The 23,904-nt window shown below is 46.0% G+C and overlaps 1 protein-coding gene and 1 long non-coding RNA gene across 11 annotated transcripts in view; one reads left to right on the forward strand and one right to left on the reverse strand.

Annotated features, from left to right (window-relative positions):
• The first annotated feature begins 384 nt into the window (after positions 1-384).
• LOC310922229 lies at positions 385-22,661 on the forward strand. 4 transcript variants are annotated; one of them, XR_014592349.1, is made up of 6 exons: positions 385-551; positions 2,934-3,013; positions 4,218-4,361; positions 17,305-17,468; positions 17,587-18,110; positions 18,610-22,661. It is a non-coding gene; the product is annotated as an uncharacterized lncRNA (long non-coding RNA). The 4 variants fall into 4 exon arrangements; XR_014592350.1 differs by having other exon boundaries at positions 17,587-17,672; positions 17,934-22,661; XR_014592348.1 differs by having other exon boundaries at positions 17,587-22,661.
• LOC310922228 (polyadenylate-binding protein-interacting protein 1-like) overlaps positions 22,480-23,904 on the reverse strand; it is a 30,111-nt gene continuing 28,686 nt past the window's right edge. For 3 of the 7 annotated variants that reach the window (XM_083882676.1, XM_083882681.1, XM_083882682.1), the window contains 2 exons: positions 23,083-23,172; positions 22,500-22,594 (listed from right to left, as the gene is read on the reverse strand). In XM_083882676.1, coding sequence (XP_083738802.1) covers positions 22,582-22,594; positions 23,083-23,172 — 103 coding nt within the window. In that variant the 3' untranslated portion in view covers positions 22,500-22,581. The other 4 variants (XM_083882680.1, XM_083882679.1, XM_083882678.1 and 1 more) reach the window with 2 other exon arrangements.

The raw sequence follows: 23,904 nt of genomic DNA on the forward strand, positions 1-23,904 counted from the left end.
AATTCTCTGGGGGAATGGTTTTTCCCCCTGGGACCCCTGGAACCTCCTACCAAATAGTTTGACCCTTCCTTCCTTTCTCTCCCTAATTGGCTGGGGTCCAGCCATCCCTTCCTGTGAAGAAGATCATATAAACCCCTGCCTTTCCTGGTTCTATCTCTTTCTCCCCTGGAAGCCTTGAAGAATAAATGCCTGGGACAAAGGTCCTGGGGAAGGAGCCTCTTCTGATATCTTTTGTCTTGTTCCTGGTATAATTCCCTCCAAAGCCTCCTAAAGACTGAGCAGCCAGAGGCCCCCAGGAGGCGGGCGGAGGGCTAATTATATTAGTTGGCGCTCATCGTCAGTTTTTATGAAATATTAAAAGCCCACACAGTAGCTGGGGCCCTTTTCTAAGGGTCTCAAAAGCTTTTAAGCTGATCCAACTACCCCCACCTCTCTCAGCTGTTTTGCACGGCTGTGGGTGCTTGGGGGGAGGGCCGATAACTTGCGCCACCCCACGTGTGCTGGCCCGGAACGAGGACTTCTGACGCTGTTCCACAGTCCAGAGGAAACAGGTAAAAATTCCTCCATATTTATGGCTAACCTGGGTTTAGCTCCTAGCGAGGGGGGAGTTTTGCCAGTGGACCACCGTGGAAGCCGCGCTTGTCAGTGGCGCTAGGACCTGGCAGACGCGGCTTGGGAATAAACACGGGGGGTTTTTTTCCTTCGGGTTTTTGCTGGCCAGAGAGCCGCGCAGCATGCGGGGTTGCCCCGGCTGGGCACGGACCGCGTTTTGGAAATTGCACTACACAAGTCGGGTCCCAGGGGCCAGGTTATAGTGGCGGGGTGCCCCCCGTGCCCGTAGAGCCGGCGGGACGCGGCGCTGACACTGTCTTGAGGTACTGCGTGTTTCCCCCGCCCGTCTCTGTCCTCTCGGCAGAGAGTGGGGGTTGGGAAAATCGTGCTGTGTGCCTTTCTCATCAGGAGGTAGATATTCAGACAATAGCCTTTAAAACATCAAGAAATATGGGCGTGCGGTGGCTGTCTGCCCTTCAGAAGAGAACACTAACACACCTTAGAAATATTTTATCCAATGTTAAAATACCTAAAAAGCTACTAATAACATTTGTTTGCTGGCTAACCACTGAAATTCCAGATTCTGATTTTCAGGATTTAAATTCCATTTCATTTTGGGACATAATTGGACAACTATTAACTCTAAAAGTCAAAAATGGTGATATAAAAAGCTTCTTTATTTATTCCAATATTCTTGCAAGCTCGCAAGAAGTTGCTGGAAGCAGAGAACAGCAGGCAGATACAGATTAATCCTCCAATTAACCCTTCCTTTTTTCCCGATTCCTCTTTGCCTGATCCGGAGGGGATTAAGGACAGACCATATCAGCACAGGACTCCCGACTAACCACGTGGTGGAGTGTTGTGGAGGTCGCCATGATCTTCCTCCTCCTTCTTCCCACAATCCCTTCTCCTCCCTAATCCCCGCCCCTACCCCTTACCCCCCACCCAACCCGTTCCCGCTTTTGGCTGCCCTGCCCCACCCTTCCTCTCACTGTCTACCCCTCCCTCCGAGTTACCACAGCAATGAGGGTGGGTCCTCTGCAGCCCACAGTCCCGCCGACGGAGGGGAGGGAGTGGCTCCCAGCCCGCAGCCCTGGCGGAAGAGGGAATGCCCTCGAGGCAGGGGGACAGAAGCAGCTTCCCCTGAGACCCTGAGTTGGGGGAGAGGGCTGCCCCTTGCCAGACCCCAGGAGGTGGGAGAGGGGATACCTCCTGCTTCCCTGGGCACTGAAAGAGCAGCAGAAATTCTAACAACTCAGATAAATGTGGATGAAAGCATACCCTCTGTGACACCCGTTGTTTATCTTGATAGGAGAAATGCCAAGAGAACTTACCAGCCATTTTCCTATCAAGATAAAATGGAAATTTGCAAAATACAGAGAGAATTTGGAAGATCTAGTGAAATTTTTAAAGGCTTTGTGAGGGCAACTCTAAATTCAAATGGGATGGTACCCAGTGACGTAAAAGACTTATTCAGATGCCTGTTAACTCCCTCAGAGTATGATCTGTGGGAAGGCAGATGGAAAAGGGCATTGTCTATACTATTACAGGAGATCCACCAAACTCCGGGTGAAACTAAAGACAATGATGGCTACGGTATAACTCATGACCATCTCTGTGGTGAGGGTGCTTTCTACTGCCCAGAACAGCAAACTCGATTATTATCCAAGTCAATTTTAGATAAGATCTGTAATGCTGCAGAGAAAACATTTTACCAGTTACCAACAATTGAAGTTAAAGGCAGATACGTAAATATAACACAATTTTCTTCTGAGCCTTTTTTGCAGTTTGTCAATCGTCTCAGGACTCAGGTGGAAACACAGGTGCAAGATCCACTGGTGCAGGCAGAATTAATAAAAGAGATGGCTCAAAGGAATGCCAATGAAACGTGTCACAGAATTATCCTCAGTCTTCCACTCGAGCGAGCCCCCAGCCTTGCACATATGATAGAAGCATGCACCAGAAAAGCAGAATTGTTCAGTGCACCTGAAAAGAATGCAGGACTGGCACAGACAGTCTGCAGCAGCTGCAGTACCAGGACTAAGGAAACAACCAATGTCATCACAACAGCTGCAGTGCATCATCTGCCTTCGTTGCAAAAAGCCTGGACACTTTGCCAGGGCCTGCCCACAGAACCAGAAGAAGTTCAACAAACAAAAAACTGAGTTTCCAGCATGCACTCGCAGTTAATATCCTTACACGCAAAGATACAAATATAGCGGGACCTGCACTGACTAAAGCCTCTCTCTTAAAAAAAAAGGGGAGGAAGGGACACACAGTGTGGGGGTGCAGAAAAATAAAAATGCCAAATGCTCAACTAACAAGGTTTGGCAGCCCTGAGGCCGAATAAGGCTCGTGACTACCAAAGGTTTTCATTTCAGGTCTACTGATTGGGCTGTTGTTACAGTGGACCTGTCAAACACCTCACAGGACCTGATGGTTCACGACATGGGACTGGACAGTGAGTATTTTGTTATTGGGGACACAGCACACACACACCTACAGATTGAGATGGCTCCTTTGACCATTAAGGGAAAGATAACAGGCCTGATGCTGTTGGCATGTTGCATGCACCCACCATTTTACCTGTCAGAGGGGCAAATTCTTGCCCAGACCATTCCCGTTCCAGCAGAGATCACAGCAGATGGTAAATCACTGTGAGTCTACTGGGCAGAGGTGGTGGGAGAAGATAGACCCTCTATGGTGTGCAACATAGCCTGTGGCTCAGAGCGCCTCCATGTGGACGGCGTGTTAGACAAGGCTGCAGACGTCACGATTATACCTAAGACCATGTGGCCATCACATAGGGAATTGCAACCTGTAGCGGGCAAACTTCAGGGCATAAGAGGAATCACACTGGCAAAAATTTCAAAAAACATAGTGCAAATTGAGGGACCTGACGGAAAATTGGCAAGCGTCTGTCCGTTCATTGCTGAATACAAGGCCTCCCTGTGCGGGAGAGACACCATATCCCAATGGGGAGTCCAACTGGTCATTCCTAAGACATCCCAGGATTTTTGAAAATAGCCACTGTGGAGCACCCTACCCAAAAGTTAATGTGGTTGGATAATACCCCAAGATGGGTAGCACAGTGGCCACTAAGTAAAGAGAAGCTCAAGGCGCTTGAGGAGCTTGTGGAGGAGCAATTGGCTCAAGGACACATAGAAGAGACAACAAGCCCTTGGAATTCTCCAGTCTTTGTAATAAGGAAACCGAGGAAGGACAAGTGGAGGCTACTCCATGATCTCAGAGAAATAAACAAAATTATAGAGGACATGGGACCCCTCCAACCAGGGATGCCTACTCCAACAATGCTTCCTTGAGATTGGCAATTGGCTGCCCTAGATATGAAGGATTGTTTTTTCCAAATTCCTTTACACCCAGAAGATGCGCCAAGGTTTGCATTCTGGGTTCCCACTATTAACTGAAAAGCACTAATGAAACGCTATCACTGGAAAGTTTTACCGCAAGATCTTAAAATGCGCCCTTTTATATGCCAACAATTTGTAGCCTCATTGCTGTCTCTGGTACATGCTGAGAGGAATGACACCATCATCCTCCACTACATGAACGATTTACTTGTGTGTGCTCCCAAAGACTCAATACTCCAACACATGCTTGACCTAGTGGTTAACGTTTTAACCTCTGCTGGATTTCCATTGCAGGAAGATAAAGTACAAAGGATGGCACCTTGGAGGTACCTGGGCTTGGAAATCACTGCAAGGACCGTTGTTCCGCAGAAATTGGAAATTCAGTGCAATCTCAAAACCCTAGCAGATCTCCACTCCTTGTGTGGGTCTTTGAATTGGGTAAGACCCTGGCTAGGCCTCACAAATGAGGATCTAGCCCCCCCCATTTCAATTTATTGAAGGGGGAGAGGGAGCTGGTTTCTCCCAGGGAACTGACCCCAGAGGCAAAGACAGCAATCGAAAAGGTACAGAAGGCCTTGTCAGAGAGACAGGCTCATAGGTGTGAGCCAAACGTGCCTTTCCATTTCATTGTTTTAGGAAAGCTGCCACATTTGCACGGTTTGATTTTCCAATGGATCGAGGGGCAGAGAGATTCACTCTTGATCATAGAGTGGGTCTTCCTCTCTCACCAAGGATCCAAGACCATCACTGAACCACAAGAATTGATAGCTCAGCTGATTCAGAAGGCCAGGGTGAGACTGTGAATTGGTGGGTTGTGATTTTACATGCATTCACCTCCCAGTCAAACTTTCTGAGGAGGGAAGGAACTCTCCTGAGAGATTGACCAAAGAGATGTTTGAGCATTTGCTCCAGGGCAATGCCAGTCTCCAATTATCTCTGGACAGCTACAGGGGACAAATATCAGTCCATGCCCCATCCCACAAGTTGTTCAATGAGGAATTCCACCTCATTCCTCATGAGAAGAGGAGTCAGAGACCACTCAAGGCTCTCACAGTGTACATGGATGCATCCAGGGCTTCCCACAAGTTGGTGGTGACTTGGAGAGACCCACAGACTCAGCATTGGGAAGCTGATGTGGAGTTTGTGGAGGGATCCCCCCAAGTGGCTGAACTGGCTGCAGTGGTAAGAGCCTTTGAGAAGTTCTCGGAACCAATTAATTTGGTAACAGACTCTGCCTACGTAGCAGGGATAGTGTCCAGAGCGGAGCAGGCTGTGCTCAAAGAAATAGAGAATGAGCATCTCTTCAGGTTGCTTTCAAGGCTAATTTATTTGATCTCTCATCGAGAACATCCGTTCTATGTGATGCATGTTAGGTCACACACTGATTTGCCAGGCGAAATTGCAGAAGGAAATCGCAATGCAGACACCCTTGCTGCCCCAGTTGAAAAGGCACGTCTCCCTGACATCTTCTAACAGGCAAAGCTGAGTCACCAGCAATAGTATCAAAAGGTGCCAGGTCTGATCCATCAGTTTTGGCTAACACGGAGTCAGACTCGAGCCATTGTGGCCACCTGTCCCAACTGCCAGCTCCAGGCCATACCATCAATAGGCATGGAGGTTAACCCTCGGGGCCTTGGCAGTTGTGAAGTGTGGCAGACAGACATCACACACACTCCTAGTTTTGGTCACCTCAAATATGTTCATGTGAGCATTGACACGTACTCAGGCGCAGTCTATGCCTCTGCCCACGCAGGAGAAAAGTCTGCGCATGCCAAGCAGCACCTAGTGCAAGCTTTTTCAGTGTTGGGGATTCCAAAAGAAATCAAAACTGATAACGGCCCAGCGTATGTGTCCAAGGAGTTCCCAGAATTTGTCCAGCATTGGGAATGGAACGTAAAACTGGCATCCCTCACTCCCCCACAGGTCAAGCTGTGGTTGAACATGCACACCAGATGCTCAAGCAGGTCTTGGCTAGACAGAGTGGTTCGACTGTGTGGATGTCTCCACAGCAGAAGCTCTGCAAAGCCGTGTTTACCATCAATTTTCTGAACTGTTCATTTGAAAACACGAGTCCACCAATGGTGCGTCATTTTAACAGTGGCAATCAGTTCAAATTGCCTCAGCGTCCACTGGTCTTGATTAGGGACCCAGAAACGTGGGAAACCAAAGGTCCCTATGAGCTCGTGACCTGGGGTCGTGGCTATGCATGTGTGGCTACTCCCTCGGCCCCTTGTGGATTCCCCAGAAGTGGATGAAACCTTTTGTCCCTCAAAATCCAGCTCCAGTGGCTACTGGGCAGGGGGAGGAGAGGAGAGAGGGGCCCATCCTGGCCGGATCAGGCCTCCAGCAGTTCCAGCACCTCCAGTGGCTGTTAACATCTTGCCACTAAAGCCGCACCCCCATCGCGGCCCCAGGAGGCCTGGCAGGGCCAGGCCAGGCTCCCCCCCCATTAGCTGCCGGGCAGAGGAAGGGGGGAAAGCCCCAGCCGCATGCATGCTGCTGTGAGAGCTGAGCTGTCCCTCCCCCCAACGCGCTCCAGCCACCACTACTAAGACCCCTAGCTGAGGGAGGGGCTCAGCTGTGTGAGAGATCATGCAGTTGAGACTAAGGGTGGCTCTGTAGCCCTGCAGAGTGGCCTTGCAGATAAAAATTAAATGAAGTCAGAACTCCTGAGATCCTGGCCCAGCCCTAGCACAGCCTGAATTTACCACCTTCAGCCACTGCCTGGGAAAAAATCATCATGACCCTCTGCAGGCTTGGGCGAGAATGTTTACTCTTTCTTTGCACAGATGAAACTTGCAAAACACTAATCCTTTCTTAAGTAAGAAAAAGGGACAGAGCAGAGACATGTAGAGAGAGAATATGAAGACATCAAAGTCAGCGAAGGAAGAGTTGGGTTTTAGGTGGAAAAGGGAATGAGAAGATGCCTAGTGTTAGGCTGAAATTTTTTGGTAAAGCCATCGTGATGGACTGTAATATATTAGAATATCCCTTTAAGTCATGGAAATACATATTGGGGAGATGAAAAGAGTGTTCAGATTGCAGATATAAACAAAGGTATTTGTGGTGGACTAAGTAAATATTGAAGTAGCTGTGATCTTACAAGAAGTTTGAACAGAGAGATGAGATGAAGTTCTGCCCTAGGAGGAAGAAAAAGATCTCTGTTCCTAGAGATAAATATGATCTCAGAGAGACATGAAGAGAACCTTTGCTTTTGGAACCACTCATCTTTAAAATGGTACCCCATGAGTTTACATGGCCCATTATGCAGCTGTGGGAAGGCTGCATGATATGGGAGAGACTTCACAAATGCAGATTCCCGGGCAGGTGCATTTGTGAGAATTAAAAAGCCACAAGAGAACTATTCTTTCTTGTGGGGAAGTTTCCATGGCAGACCAAAAGAGACTTCTCTCTCTAAATGAACTGATGAAAGACTATAAGTGGTAAACTGACCTTAAGTTTTAAGTTTTGTCTCTATACGTTGTCCATGAGAAGGGAAAAGAAAGTTGTGGGGGAGAAGAAGTGTTTTAAAAGTTTTATTCTGATTCTTATTAATTTTTTGTCTCTCGTAGTTTTGTTAATAAACCTGTCTTTATACCCTTTTAAGTTTTGAGCCTGATTTGCTTTTCTCCTAATCCTATCTCACAGCAGGAAAAAAGTAAATAATTCTAGTAGGCACTCAAACCACTACAAATAATTTGGGAAACAGAAATAGGCGAACTTGAAACCACTACAGACCCCTTTCTAATTTATGCCTCTCACCTTTTCCTTTCCTTGTGTTAATCAGTGGAATGCCTATGGAATTTATGGTTCTTCCCACTGTCTTTCATCTCTCACTATCTAACTTTATTTATCAGCAGACCTACAATTTGCTTGTAAAGACAAATCCCTCTCAGTTCCTTCATCAATTAGTGGAATCCTTCCCATTGTTTCTTTTATTTCTCAGTGTCTAGATGTTACCCCACGTCTTTAGAGGGGCAACACGTTGTGACGTGGGAGTGGACCTTGACAGAGGACAGCAGGCAGCAGCTTGGTGAAACATGGAAAGCTCTTTATTATCTGACTCCAATAGGCTTATATACATTTTGTACAGAGGGCCAAGATTGGCCCAAAGAGGTTACAACCTCCTGACTCCATTGGTCACTATGACCATCAGTCAAGTTCTCTCTCAGAGAACAAGAATGCAAAACATACAGATAAATTCTAAGAATACAATATTGTTTACATGCAGCAGCGTGAGAAAGCTGCTGCAAAGACTCAAACACTTGAAGGCAAGAAATTTAGGGACGACATCTAGCTTTATTTACCAGCAGACACTCAGTTTGTAAAGACAAGACCCTCATTCCTTTCATGAGGGTCATGGAGTCCCAGTTGGTGTGTTATTGTCAACAGTGCACTGTTGTAGCAATCGTTACCTGTTCTTCTTTGACCTTCAGCAATCCCATAGCAGAAGTGTCCTCTGAGAGGCCAGGCAAAGTATTCATCTGTCTAATTCCTTCTGTCACCACAGCTGCCATCCCAAAAGCCCAGCAATGCCCTTTTGGGTCCTTGAAATACCCTCTCCTGAGGTAATCTATGCCAAGGATGCATGGGGCCACTGGACCAATCCCAATGGGCTGTTGTTGCCATTTGTTTCCAGTCAGACTCACTACAGCTTCCAGTACAGTCAGCTTTTGTGATCTCCCTGGCACCCCAGAAATAGAGGTAGATTCTGCCCCTAGGTATCTTGGTGGCATCAGGGTACATTGTGTGCAGCAATGTCAAGTAAAGCCTTATATTCTTGTGGGTCTGTGCCAGGCCATTGGATCCACACAGTCCAATAGATCCAATTGTCCCTTTCCACCACCTATCTGAAGTCAGGGCCCCTCTAGTTCTGGTCTGTTCCCTCTGTAAGTATGATCTGGAGGTTCCTTGAAGGAGATTGAAAGTAACATCAACCCTTCTGTTTGTAGCAGGGCATCTTGCCACCTCACAAGAGCTTATCTGTTGCTGTTCACTGGTGAAATAATTCAAACAGGACAAGCTGTCTTGTAGTGATTTATTTTGGCTCCATGTGATTAACACTCCCAGCTGACAATAAACATCTTACTGTGGAAGTGAGATCTGAAAAATAAGCTGGATTTCTGACTGACAGACACCTCACTTTTCAAACTATAAAAGCTACACCAAACTTTCACAAAGCAGAAATCTTTTGCACATTCCCTGGAAATGTGTGGAGTTTCTCCCCTAAGCAGGGACGTCTTTTCTGTGGTTACTCCTCTGGAGGTTGAGTGAAAGGACTCTGTGTATACTATAGCAATTTTGGTGGTAAGTTACATTTGATTCCTAATTGATACTATTTATTTTGGCAGCTTTACTGTAAGTATCTTGATATCATGCACTGTTTTATGTAATCTATTATTAGTTCTTTTAGTTTTATGCTGTGTAGTAACTGATTAAAACATTTTGTCTGTTATCTCCCATCTGTTCAATAAATAACTCATAAATAGACCTGATTTGCCATCCTTAGAACTTGTGGACCAAAGTGATTTCTTAAATTTAAGCTGTTGCCAAAAATCTGAGGCTAAGGCAGGGCTTGTCTGAAGTTCCCACTCATTCTGTGACACTATTCCGCCTGGGGACTTGCTCATTGGAAACTGGAGCAGTATTTATCCTTGAAGAATGTCCTGCAGTGATTGTTCTTCTTCTCAACTCATGTATTTGTGATGCCAGGCCAGAGGTGGGTTTTCCACCTGACTTCTTCATGTCCTCTCTGTAGTCATACAGGTAAAAGCACCAGTAACCTTTTGGTGTGTCCTCTCTCTCGTAGGGCAGTGTCATGAGAGATTAGAAAGACTGATGTCTTGAGACATTTTGGGGTGCATGTATGTGAGGGGAGGGGCAGGTTGGGTATTGCTATGGTGAGGCAGTGCACTGCCCTGCACCCCTGTATTGGTTTGGCATGGCCTAGATTTTGACAGCAGGGGGGTCACAAAGATGGCTCCTGTGAGAAGCTGCTGGAAGCTTCCCACCATGCCCAGCAGAGCCAATGGCTGATGGCTCTGAAGATGGACATGCTGCTGGCCATAACTGGGCCAATGAGAGAGGTTGGTAACACCTTTGTGATGACATATTTAAGAAGAAAATCAAAACAATGTCATGGGTTTTTTGCTTTTAGTTAGGAGGAGGAGATGAGAACATGTGAGGGAAAACATGGCAACACCAAGGTCAGTGGAGAAGGAGGGGGAGGAAGTGCTCTAGGCCCCAGAGCCAAGATTCCTCTGCAGGCTGTGGTGAAGACCATGGTGAAGCAGGTTGTCCCCCTGCAGTCCATGGGTCCACAGGGGATGCAGAGATCCACCTGCAGCCCATGGGGGAGGTGCCTATGCTGGAGGGAGTGGATGCCTGGAGGAGGCTGATTCAGTGGAAGACCTGGAGGAGAGAGGGGGCCCCTGCTTCGAAGCTGGAGCAGCAGCCTTGGAGGACTGCACCCCATGGAAAGAGAGACCCCCGTTGCAGCAGTTTTAGGAGGACTGTCTGCCTGTGGGGGGAGTTCATGTTGCAGCAGGTGCAGTATGGCTGCTGCTTGTGAGAGTGGATCCATGCCAGAGAAGTTCACAGAGAACTGTGTCCCATGGGAAGGACCCCATGGCCTCACGGGGGAAGGACTCCTCTCCCAGAGCAGTGGAAGAAAATCTCAGTGATGAACTGACCAAAACCCCCATGTCCTGTCTCCCTGTGCTGTTGGTGGGAAGGGGGGAGGGTCTGGGGGGGAAACAGTGTTATAAGGGCTTATTTCACTTCTCATTATCCTCCTCTGACTCTGATAGTAATAAATTCACTTCACAGTTTAAGATGAGCCTGCTTTGCCCTTGAAATATTTCTCCCAGTCCTTATCTCATGAAGCCTTTGTTGTGTTTTTTCTTTCCCTTTTACCCTCCTCTGCCCAGCTGTAGCAGGGGAGGGTGAGCAATTGACTTTTGTGGGTGCCTGGTGTTGGGCCAGTGTCAAACCACGACAATCCCCCACTCCTAGAGCCTGCATCCCAGCCTCACAGTGGCTGCCAATCACTGGCATCCTGGAGACAATGCTCCACACCTGCCCCTGGAGCCCTTAACCCAGCTCCTGAGTGGCCAAATGACTGGCAATCCCTCCTGGGGGTAGGGCCCAGGAAGGCCAAGGGGTAAATCTGAACATGAGGTGAGCACATCTTGACCCTACCTCTTCTTGGAATTTCTATCAGCTGAACACCACTGGAACCCAGGAGTTGGTAGCTATATGTGTCCTCTTCTATATATTTTATGTCTTTATTTCTTTTTTCTTCTCATTTCCTCTTCTCAGAATTTTTGAGTAACTTAGAATTGAATGAGCTTAGAGTTTGCTGAGTGAGCTAAGTTAAGGCTTTGAGAAGTATTTTATGTTGATTGAATGTTGCACTAAACCTTTTGCCCAAGTTGACTGATTTTCTTAGGTTGCCAGTAGGGTTTTTTTGTTGTTTTGACCTCTTGAGAATATCTTACCGGCATTACTCCTGTGCATCTTACTCAGAGTACACAAACAACTTGTAAGCCTTTTAAAAGCTTCATTGAATGAGGGTTTTTTGAACCTTACAGGCATTTGCTCCCAATAGGAGAGACTCTGGTCCATACTGGTGGGGAATGGGACATTTCCTCCTTAAATTTCTGGTAGCCATCTTTAGATTTCTGATGGTCCTCTTTAATTCCCTCTTTAAATTGCTGGAAGTCCTTGGACAGTCTTTCCACAGATGAGGTGCAGGCCTTTAATTGGGGTGGAAATAGTTCCTTCATATAGCTGGAATCTGCTTAGAAAAGTGTCCACTTTTTGTCCTCCTTCCTTCCATGACATCACTCTCAATGAGTTGGCATATGACACTGGCATGCTCTGTAGGAATTTCCACCACATGGTTTGTGTACACTGGATGTCATCCATATTTATATAGCATTGATCGTTATTTGAATCCCTATAGAGTATCTCCATCACAGCTAATTCTCTCAGGTACTCAATATTTTTCTCCATTGTGTTCCACTTGTCTTGGTGCACTGATATGTCAGCCTTGCCAAGATACCTTTCTCACACTTGATAGGAATCACCTCCAGAGGCTGAGAGTTTCTGTCCTTTTCCCAATCCCCTTGCAAATGCCCATATCCCAGGACAGGTACCCAAGTTGCTTGGCTTCGCTACCATCCAGTTTCATAGTGTGGGCTGCAATATCCCAGCATTGGAGCAGCCAGGTCACCAGGGGCTCACCTGACTGGTGGCTGAAATCTTTTTGCATATCTCACAGCTTACCTGGGAACAGGGATCAATTGATTGGCTCTGTCTTCCTCTAATTGTGAGGGCCCTGTTTCCTCTTCATCCCTCACTAAGCTAACTGATTTGGTCTTGGATTTTTTCTTCTGTATAGGGGTGACTGCTACCGGCACAGGTTGTTTCTCTGGTTCAGCTGCAGAGTTTGAGTGCCTGTTGTTCTGTTTTCCTCCTCCTCCTTCCCCTGAGGGTGCTGTCTAGTATTGAGCAGTGTCTGATCAGAACGTTACAGAACTTTGTGCCTCTCTGGAACTGCCATAGCATTTTTAATCAAATATTCTGCCACTTTATCAGGGTCCTGTAGTTTTTCAGGGGTGAACTTCCAAACCATTGGAGCACAATACTCCTTCAAAAGCTTGCCCATTTTCTCCCACATTCTATGCCACTCATGACTATCCATCCCCAGTGATGTGTCTGCATTCAGGGTTGCATGGGATTGGCTGGGGTTCCCTGCTTGGGTTCAAATCTATCCTATCATTGCTCACCCAGGGACTTGTTTACTTCTAGGCTGGTCAAGTTTGGGGATCTGTTATGGCCAGATTTATCTTTGCAGCTACAGACCAGCTGCAGTTGTGACAGACCCCCATTATCCTTGATGTTATCACGTCATAAACTGATATCGAGAGTACAACAACAAAACAATCCTGATCTCTCTCCCTGCTCTGAAAAAGAGCACTGCTGTGGACACATAATGCATATACAGGAGTATATACAGGGTTAGGTACCATAACCATGTGGACAGACCGAGCAGCCTTGTAACCAGGGAGTTTCATAGCTAATACACAAATGCATAGATGAAAGATGTTATCTCAACCCTATCATGCCTCATGTTGGCCACCAATTGAACATGGTAGTTTAACACCAGCTTGAAACTATACTCCAAATAAGGTGCTCTCCTTCCCCTCACCCCCTTTGATAAGAGAGGGACAAAGACAGAAACTATGGGTTGAGATAATTTACTGAAAGCAAACAGCAATGGAATAAGAAATCCACAGTGACAGCAACAATAGTAATAACTAAAGCATGAAAAAAAACCCAAAAAGGTGCTTTACACACAAAAGGTGTTCATCACCTCAACTTAGTTCCATGTGGCCACTGGGACAAAGAAAAGAAGGCGGACGTTTCCCGTAAGTCACAGGTATCAGTCACGTCCATGTGGCCCCCCGGGACAAAGACAAGAGGGCAAGCACTCCAGGCACTTGGCTCTCCCTGTCTCTGAGCTTGAGACAATGGAAAACAATTATGGGAAAAACCCCTAAAAACTAGATCATCCACACTGCAACATGTTGCCGCTTCAGACTGCTACACTGGGCTTGGCTCCACTGTTTCACTACTGCTTCGGACCACTCTGCTGGGCTCCATTCCACGTGGCTCTTGCTTTTCAGAGTTACATCTCAGAGCCACATTTGCTGCTTTTCAGAACCACATTCTGGAACTGCATTTCAGAGTGGGAAGGGAATGGGCAGCAGCCATGTCAGAGGACAAGGTGCACAGGGCTGATCCCAGCAACCCTCTCCAATGAAGAGAGGGAGACAAACGGTGCCATTTCCAGGGCTGTGCTCACCTTTTGTTCCCCCCAAAAGCTATACTCCCCAGCAATGATGTAGGTGATATAGAATACCAACCTAGCCATGTCCACACAGCTCTAAACTCCACCTCCTCTCTATGACCAGGACAAATGCATACTTAAAAGAAAAAATGAATTTTATTTTTTTTAAAGCAAAAAGATAGTGAAAGCTATACCAAAGGAAACAAAGCTGCTTTGTTGTGGCAGGCAGTGGTGGTCAGAGTGCCGTGACCTTCCTGGAGAAGTGTCCTTAGAAGGATGTCCCAGAGGCTCTGGCGTGTCTGCTGCCACTGAGTGATTTCAAGTTCTTCAGTGAAATCAGCTCTTCAGGGCGATGCTGAAGGAAGAGACGGAGCCTTCGTATGGAGTCCCGCAGAAGGCTTTATTCAGCTTCTTCTTCGGAGGGGTCCAGTGACGAAGAGCCAGAGTCAGAGGGAACAGGGGTTTATATTGGAAAGGCAGGGGGCGGGGTAGAACATCAGGGCCAATCACCTGAGGGCTCAGGGGAGGAGCAAAGGGGAAGGGCCAACGGGGTACAAAAGATTTACATAGTTGCCACAAAGCCTGTTGGGGGTAACACACTTTCTCACCATGACAAAGAGAGCTATCTGCCAGGGTTTCTCCCTTTAGCAGAATTGCAACAAGCTCGAGCCTAAGGGCTGCTCTCTCTTCAGGGGAGCATGTTTATATTATTGTCTGGATAACAGCCTCCACAACTCCCCTTTGTTTATTAATTAAAAAGACATCTCCTACGGCTTTTTTGGAGTAACATAAAAAGTATAAAATTATGTGGAAAATGGTAAGAATAACTACAGAAACTGAAAGAACACTATAGAAAAAGGAATCAACCCATCCCTTGTGTTCCACATGTCCAAATGAGTTCTCAAATTGTTCAGTATTTCCTTTGCTTTTCAGTTCTTTGTCTTCTTTTGGTGGCTGGGTGCTCTTGGAATCATTCACTGCTTGGCACTTGTTCTCTAGCAGATCTATTTCATTCTACCAGGGAACAGTCAACACTACAAAATTGCAGATGCTGTGCTTGGCTGTCTGGGGCTCCTTATCGGTTACTGGCTTTGTGCAGATTGTCTGGGCTATTTCTGTTTCTATGATGCACTTGACTCCAGCCACGATCTGCTTCTTAGTGTTAATGATCCACATCACTCAACTGGAGCACATCTCATTGTAGCTTCTGTTGAATGCCATCATGGCGAACTGCAGAGCTCGCTTCAGCCCATCATCATTTTTGGGGTTGTTGATGGCCTGCAGAGTTTGCTACCTTGCACAGCATGTGCAAAGAAGAGCAGGGCTTCTGCCAGGAACACCCCCACAGGCACTCTCTTGGCTGCCATGTCTGTACTCTACTGATGAGTGTGTGGTTGGGAAAGGTGCTTCTGTTAAAAGAATGCAGGCAACTTGTGCAACTGACCCTTAAAAAGCTTCCTTTTCCCATCTTTTCCCACCAACCCTCTATTTCCCCTCTCTTTATTAAAAGAACAGTGGGGAGGGGTCAGGTGAGAGGGTTAGGGAAAGGAAGAAGGGTAGGTGAACTGGGGAAAACAACTGGCTAAAATCGATGGAGGCTAGACTTAAGCTTAATCTTGACTGAAGTTTTGTCTCCACTGCGATCTGGTGACGGGAGGGTTTATTTTTCTGGGTGAATGTGGTTGACGTCGTCTCCATCTCCAGGCAGCGTTCCTTTGGTCTTTGGGTGAACCTGTACTTAACTCGGAAACATCTTGGTTATTGTCTGCTGGAGCAGTGTTTGCAGGGTTTATATAGGGTTTTATATTTTTCCCTGGGAGCCATTTGGGGCCCGATGGTGTTGAAACACAGGCATACCCTCTCCCCCAGGTGATCAACTCGAAAGGACCAAATATCTGTTGAGTTTCTGGGTCTTAGACTAGCACCGGCGGGTTCTCATGGAGCTTAGCTCAGGCCGAATTGGAGAAGTGCCAGAGTATGGGGGGGGGTTGGCTCTGAAAAGGAACAATTTAGAAAGTTAATAACATAGAGAGCCTTACAGAGCCTCTCAACGGGAGGCATGGTCACTGTTCCTCCCCGCTGCTGGTGAAGGACTTGCTTGATGGTCTGGTGAGTCTGTTCAACGATTGATGGACCTGTGGGAGAATGTGGTATGTCTGTGGAATGTTTTACACCCCACTGGTTAAAAAATGCTTTGAGCTGTTATGAGGCGTAAGCTGGGTCATTATCAGTCTTTACTTGTTCTGGGACTCCCAGAGTGGTGAACGCAAGGAGAAAATGCCTGATGGTGAACTTGGCATTTTCCCCTGCATGGGCAGATGCAAACACAACACCAGAAAAGGTGTCAACGGAAACATGTGCGTATTTTTTCCTCCCAAAGGAATGAACATTAGTCACATCTGTTTGCCATAGCTGGCAACTGTTGAGACCACAGGGGTTGACCCTGGAACTCATAAATGGAATTTGGTAATTCTGACACTTTGGGTATGAGGCTACAATTGCTCTGGCTTGCTCTCGGGAGAGATGAAACATTCTCACGAGAGCTGGGACATTCTGATGATAAAAGGCATGCGACAACTTGCTTGAGTGAAGATGTCCGGGATGTTGGTGACCTCGGCAGGCATGGCTAGTGCATCCGCTTTCCTGTTTCCCTCCACAATGGCACCAGGGAGGTCAGTGTGTGACCTCACACACATTACATGAAATGGTTGTTTTCTATGGGAGATTAAGTATACTAATCTAGAAAGCAAGCAGTATAAATTTGGGTTGGAGACCTCTTTTAAAAAGGAATGCTATGTTTGCATAGCTACACCAGCTACATATGCTGAATCAGTGACCATAATGATTGGTCCCTGAAATCTCTCAAAAGCTCTGATGACAGCTGCTAGTTCTGCTATTTGTGGGGATCCCTCCACCACCTGAACATCAGACTCCCACTTCTGTGTCCTGGGGTTTTTCCAAGTCATCACTGACTTGTGGGAAGACCCTGAGCCGTTGGTAAAAATGGTGAAAGCTTTAAGGGGTGTTCTACTTTGGATTGATTTTGGAACCAGATTAAATGTCAAATTAAACAGCTTGTGACTGGGTAAGTGTATTGAAATTTGGCCTGTGTAGCTATCGAGAGCAAACTGGAGGCTTTCATTGATTTGAAGCAAATGCTCCATCTCACCAGTAGTCAATGGAAGGTAAATACACATGAACTCATACGCTGCAAGAGTGCGGAGGTGAGCTCTAGCCTTTCTGATGAGTCCTGCCATTAGCTCTTGAGGTGTAGTAATTGTCTTTGTGGGCTGATTATGAGGAAAGACCCACATTAGGATTATCAAAGGGTCTTTTAGTTGTGTGTCCCATTGGAAAATGAGAGCATGGAATTGTGGAGCCTTACCAAGGATAGTCAGCTGGAAAGACAAGGTGTGCTCAAAACGGTGGGCTTGATGGGAAGACAGGGCCTCCTGGACCTTGACGATGGCCTCCCAGGCCTCCAGCGTGATGGTACGTGGTGAATCCAGGTCCTCATTTCTGCAGAGCAGGTTGAAGAGCGGTGCAAGGTCTTCCTTCGTTATCCCCAGCAGGGGACATACTCAGTTGATGGACCCGCAAAGCTGATAGAGATCCCATAGGGTCTTCAGGTCGTCCCAGATGGTCAGCTGCTGAGGCACAATGGTCTGCTTGTGGATCCAGAGTCCCAGGTAGGTCCAGGGGCAGGTGTACTGGATCTTGTCCTCCCTGATCTCGAATCCAGCTTCCTCAATTGCCCTTATCGTCCTTTTAAACACAATATTTAAATATGGGGTTTTTTTTGTGCAGATCAAAACATCATCCATATAATGAAGGATTATGGTTTCCTGGAACATTTCCCTCAACAGTGATAAAATGCAGGCGACGTACCACTGGTAAATGCTTGGGGAGTTTTTCATGCCTTGCGGCAAAACAAGTCAACGGTACCACTTGAGGGGGGCCTGTCTGTTTGGGGAAGGAACTGAGAAGGCAAACCTGGGGGCATCCTGAGGATGGAGGGGGATGTTAAAAAAACAGTCTTTTATATCAATGACTGCCAGTCTCCAATCCCAGGGCAACATGGTGGATGAGGGCAACCCAGGCTGCAGGAGGCCCATGTCTTCAATCACCTCACTGATTTTTCTGAGGTCGTGGAGGAGCCTCCACCTGTCTTTGCCAGGTTTCCTGAGGATGAAGACAAGGAGTTCCAAGGGCTGTTGGTTTCTTTGATGTGGCCCTTGGAAAGCTGCTCTGCCACAAGGGACTCAAGGGTGTGCAGCTTTTCTTCGGGGAGGGGCCACTGGTCAACTCACACTAGATGGTCTTGTTTTCAGGTGAGTTGAGGGATGGTAGGTGTTGCGCGCTCCTCAGTGGCCCCAACTAAAATCCCTGCAACTGATCTGAAGGGTGGCCCCCCACTGGGCCATCATGTCCCTCCCCCAGAGGATGATGGGCTACCTTACTACAAATGGTGTGATGGTGGCCATTTTGCCCTCAGGTCCTCCTATAGTGACGTTCCTCTTGTTTCTCATGGAAACAGTCACCCCTCCAATTCCTGAGATCATCCCTGCCACAGGTTCCAGTTCCCAGTCAGATGGCCACTCGGAGCAGGCAATAATTGTGATGTTTGCTCCGGTGTCTATCATCCCCAAATGGTTGATCTTTTCCCCCTTGGAGAACAGGCTGCACGTAACAATTGGTTTGTTGGACCCCACGATCTGCGTCCATATGATGAGGGGGTTGGATGGAACCTGTTCTGGGTAATTTCTAGGTAGTAAAAAAGCCTGTTCAATTGGAGTTCCTGCAGGTAAAAAATAAAGTGTTTCATTGCAGGTAACAGAAATGAAAATTTCATCACTGGGACTCACAGTCTGGACTTCTGGGATAACAAAAATTTCATTGGGTCTGTGCAATGGATCTCCTAGTATTAAAATGTCCCAAGGTCCATCTAATGGCCCATATTTCCCTTTTGGAATTCTATGAATACATTCATCAGTAAAGTCAAAGGATAAATCATTTACCAGTTGGTACCAGGTTCCCACCTGTATCTGGGAGTATGCTGGATCTCCCTCATAGCAGGAGGAACCTTTGGATTCTTCTCCCTCTCCTCAGGAGGGTGGGAAGAGTGGAATGGGGCAGCTTTCCATTTGTTTTCATAGTGCAGGGCTGCCCCATGCTCTGCTGTAAGTTTCCTGAACGCCCTTGGTAATTTGGTTGACCTCTGAGCTATAGATGGTCCTTTCAATTGTCCTCAAGGGACAGTCTTCCAGGACAATCTTTTAAAAAAAAGTCAAAAATTCCCACAGTTTAAACATCTATTATTGACTTTGGCTGCAACCACTGTGAACGCCCCTGACACTCCTTCGGCAATCCCTTTGGCAATGGCTTGTGCCACTGTGTTTTCCATGGATGTGTTTTGTGCAGGCCTCCACCATTTGTTCAAAGGTGGGTTCTAGGTCAAGAGGCAGACTCTTCAAAATTGCTTTAGATTCAGGATTGGCATTTGCCATGGCCATTTTAGTTAAAACTTTTCTCCTTGCCTCTTGGCTCTCAATGTGTCTTTCAAGAGCAATTTTGAGTCTGTCCAAAAACTTAATAAATGACTCATCCACTCTCTGTTTTATGTTTGTAAAACTTTGTGTTGGAATGGAGTTGTCAGGAGTGAGAAGCAATGATGTTTTTGCAGCAGTGGCAATGTCATGGAGTGTGGCCTCTGGTAAGTGATGTGTCTGTTCGGTAGGTTTTTGGAAGTTACCTTTGCCTGCGAGCTGGTCCATTGTCAGATTTGGTCTATTTGGATCTTAGGAATAGGTGTCTAATAATGTTTTGAGTTGCTTTTTCCATTGCCTTTCCCAGAGCATATACTCTGCTGGCGAAAGGAGGCAACTGACAATGTTTTTGATGTCGTGAGAGACCAGCATGTGAGCAAAAAAGGTAGCTTCTAGTAGGTTTTTGAAAAAGTGAGATCCCTGACCATGCTCTTTTGCTGCCTTACACAACTCCTTAAGTTCCCCATAGGGGATGGGCTCCCAGGAGGCAGGTGTCATTGTCCTCTTCTCTCGTTTGAACAGGATTGGGAAGGCTGAGATCTTGTTTGCCAATTCCCAATCTCCCTCCTGGGTGGCTTCCCTTTGGGTCTTGGCCCAGCGATCCTCAGACTCGGAATTGGCATCCGAGGAATCGCTGTTCTCATCTTCCGAGGAGGGTGGAGGGTGCTTTATGAGAGCGCGGGGCTTTTTTGGGTGAATCGGAATTGCCATGTGATGGGTGGCAGTGGAAGCGAAGATGGCTTCCTTCCAGTCACCGCCATGATCACTTCTGGTCCTGGTGTTATGGGGGCCAGAAGAGGGCTAAACCACGGGGGAGGAGTCAACAGTGGAAGGGGAGGAGACTGAGGAAGGGGTGGGGTCCGTGGTGGAAGGGAAGGGGTGTTCCCGGTGGAAGGGGAGGGTCCCGATGTGGTTACACTCATCAACGCGGGGGGAAGGGAAGAGCCGAGCATGATGGAAAGGGCGGGAAAAGGCAGAGGAGAGGTGGGAAGGTGGCCATTTTGGGGCGTAAGAGCGGGAAAACTTGGAGGAGGGAGGGACAAAATGGCGGGCCTGGCCACGTTGTTGGTGCCATTTTGAGGGATAGAAACCATGGAGGATAGAACCAGGTATATGGGCATTGGAGAGAGGTTGAGGGGAAAGTCCAGAGCGGCATGGCCAGTGCCATTCTGGCAAAGGGAGAGAGGGGATCAAGAGGCATCAGGGAGACAGTAGCAACTCGAAGCTGAATAGCTACAATCACCTGCCGATCGCTTCTCAGGTGAGGAAGAGGGTTCAGGAACATAGGAAGAGGATTGAAAGGGAAGGTGTTTTTAACTGGGGAACCAAAACTTTCCTGAAACATTCCCCAAAGCATTCCCCATTTTCTCCAACGTTTTAACAGTAAGTGGAAATAAAGGAAAGAATTTGGCAACCGATAAATCCCCATTCATTTGAACAACATTTACCTTTCTCCTCACATTGTCCCAAAACGAATTCAAAAGAACAGAATCAGAATTTACATTTGGGAATTGCTTAAAAATCCAATGAAAAAATCTTTTGAGCTCTCCCTTAGAAAACTTTTCCTGAAGCAAGGGCACCTGCAACTTGGATAAAAATGTCTCTTTGAGAAGGGCTAAGCTTTAGATGGCTTAAATTATTTCCCATCCTCACCCTTCAATCCCTCACCCAGCAGCAAAACGAAAAAATGAAGGAAGAAAGACCCCAATATAGAATTCACAACAACTCACACACTGCCTTTGGGCAATCGAACCCACTGGGTCAACAAAAAACTGCTGGGTGGGTGGTCAGCCCATTCGACTGGTCTCCGTTTGATGTTCGTGGAGGTCCCGGTCGATGCCCTTCTGATAGCCCTCACTAGAACATGAGGGGTTCTCCTTAGGGAAGTGGTTGCGCTGAGAGTGGCTTGTTTCCAGCTGCACAGGGCAGCTGGAGGCGCTTCTCTAGGGGCTCCCAGGCAGTTGCCCCACATTGGGTACCACTTGTCACGGCGGGCAGTGGTGGTCAGAATGCTGCAACCTTCCTGGAGAAGCGTCCTTAGAAGGATGTCCCAGAGGCTCCGGCGCGTCTGCTGCCACTGAGTGATTTCAAGGTCTTCAGTGAAATCAACTCTTCAGGACGATGCTGAAGGAAGAGACGGAGCCTTCGTATGGAGTCCTGCAGAAGGCTTTATTCAGCTTCTTCTTCGGAAGGGTCGAGTGACGAAGAGCCAGCGTCAGAGGGAACAGGGGTTTATATTGCAGAGGCAGGGGGCAGGGTAGAACATCAGGGCCAATCACCTGAGGGCTCAGGGGAGGAGCAAAGGGGAAGGGTCAATGGGGTACAAATGATTTACATAGTTGCCTCAAAGCCTGTTGGGGGTAACACACTTTCTCACCATGACAAAGAGAACTATCTGCCAGGGTTTCTCCCTTAGCGGGATTGCAACAAGCTCATGCCTAAGGGCTGTTCTCTCCCTCCAGGGGAGAATGTTTATATTATTGTCTGGTTTAACAGCCTCCACACTGGTTAATTTTTTTTTCTAAAACTTCAACTTAAATGAGTATGTTAAATACCCAGAGAACATTCAGTACTCACTGTATTAGCAGATACACAAGTCATTTCACCAAATGAGTGAAAATTATTTACATGCATATTTATATCACATGTTCTTTACAATAGCCTTTTAGGAAATATTTCCCATTTGCTTTTTATAAGGGGTTCTACTCAGTCTAACCAGTAACAGGTAATAGGAAGAAATACAACTGAATTTGGCAGCAACTACAATGGTATATCCTAAAAAGACGAACATGATTATATGGGTTCAAAAAACTAGCAGTTGACTTCAGAATGTCAACATTTATGAAATATGAGTTTACTCAAAATACAAAATTAAACTATTTAAAATAATTAGAATAATGGAGAAAGTGAAAAGGATTTCTGAGAGATTAGACATGCTAGATAGTTTCAAAAAATATATCAAGCACTGCACATACTCCTGGAGAAGCATGGGTTAAAACATAAATATATTCATATAGTCTTGAAGAACACAGCAAATTATAGGATAGCTTTTGCTTGTAAAAGTTGAAAATAAGCTTACCTGAACCAAAGGTCTTGAAAGAACCTGACTTCCAAAACACTGCTTGGTGTTTCACATATCAACATGTAACATGTTTATTCTAATAAAGAGTCCAGACCTCACATATATGTGTTTTGGAAGAGGAAGGAAAAAGAAAATCAAAACTCCCCACAAGAATTATCCTTCACAAACATGATTTCATGATTGTGATCTACAGAAAAAAAAAAAAAAAAAAAAAAAAAAGGCATTGAACATGTGTTCTTTAGTCAGAAAAATAATATTAAATACCAGACCTTGTATATGGTAAAAAGGATATGTCCTAGTGTATACTAAACCAAGCAAGCAATTAAATTGAAATTGATTTATTCTTCCTCTTTTTCCCCCCCAAGGGTAATCTATGGGACAGCTCCTCATTAAATTTTCATTTCCATTATGATATTTTTAAAATCAATTTTATTGCAGCCAAACACTGTTCATATACCTGTCCATAAAATAAATTGTGATATATACACAACACTCAGTTACAGAGCATAAGTTTACAACTTTTGGCAGATTCTGTTTAACAAAACGGAAATTGAGTAACTTGAGTACTTGGAGAAAGTGAACTTCCTTATTTTGATACAAATGTTTTTTGCCTCCCTGTACTCTAACCAGACCTAAACTGGTTTAATTAACTAATGTTATTGTGTAACATCTCACTGTTTTCTCTTATGTTCTGATTCTAGACAGAATTTTTCATATGCTTCTTCAATTTCTGGATCCATCTTGTTATCAAGGTCATTAAAATACCTAAAAAAACAAAAACAAAACCCCCCACCAAAACTGTTATGTTTATGTACAGATTTTCAGAAACAGTAAATAGGTGAAATATTTACATAGACGTCAAGGATAAAACAGAGCTTATGGGCCCTAGGAAAACAAACAGAAATCCCAAAGCAGCACAGATATGTACAAATTACTACAGTGTTTGTCACCATTTTAGATCATCTTAGGCTGTCCACAGGTTAAAGGACAGAAATATTTCCAAGATGACAGAAAAATGCAATAATGTAATACAAGCTTTCAAAAATGTAATAACACATTTGCACAGATGCATTTACAAAAAATATTATAGGCATCGTATTAGCAAAATTTTAGTTGGTTAACATCCCAGTTCAAATACTGTGTCAACTCTCTTGGTTGCACACTAGTCAGAAAAATATATTTATATAGAAAACCTGTATTCCTATTTGTTGATATATGAAAGAAGGCGACATTACTACCTTCTATTACATGTTAACCAATCTTTTGGAAAAGATCTGTCTCATTTAGGTCACAGAAAAGACTGTATTCCATTAATGATAATCAGTATTGTGCAGAGTGGAGACTAACAGTTTCAAAAAAATCAAGATGGGAAGTTATAGGGATCACTTAACAGCTTTTTTTTTCTCCTCAGTTACTGAGAAGTAAATTGAGTGTTCCCTGTTTTCTCTAGGTCCAACTGGAGTTTCCATCACCATAAACTAGGACAACAGAGTTGTA

The sequence above is a fragment of the Zosterops lateralis genome (genome assembly GCF_965231275.1).
Source record: "Zosterops lateralis genome assembly, chromosome: W".
Lineage (NCBI taxonomy): Eukaryota > Metazoa > Chordata > Aves > Passeriformes > Zosteropidae > Zosterops > Zosterops lateralis.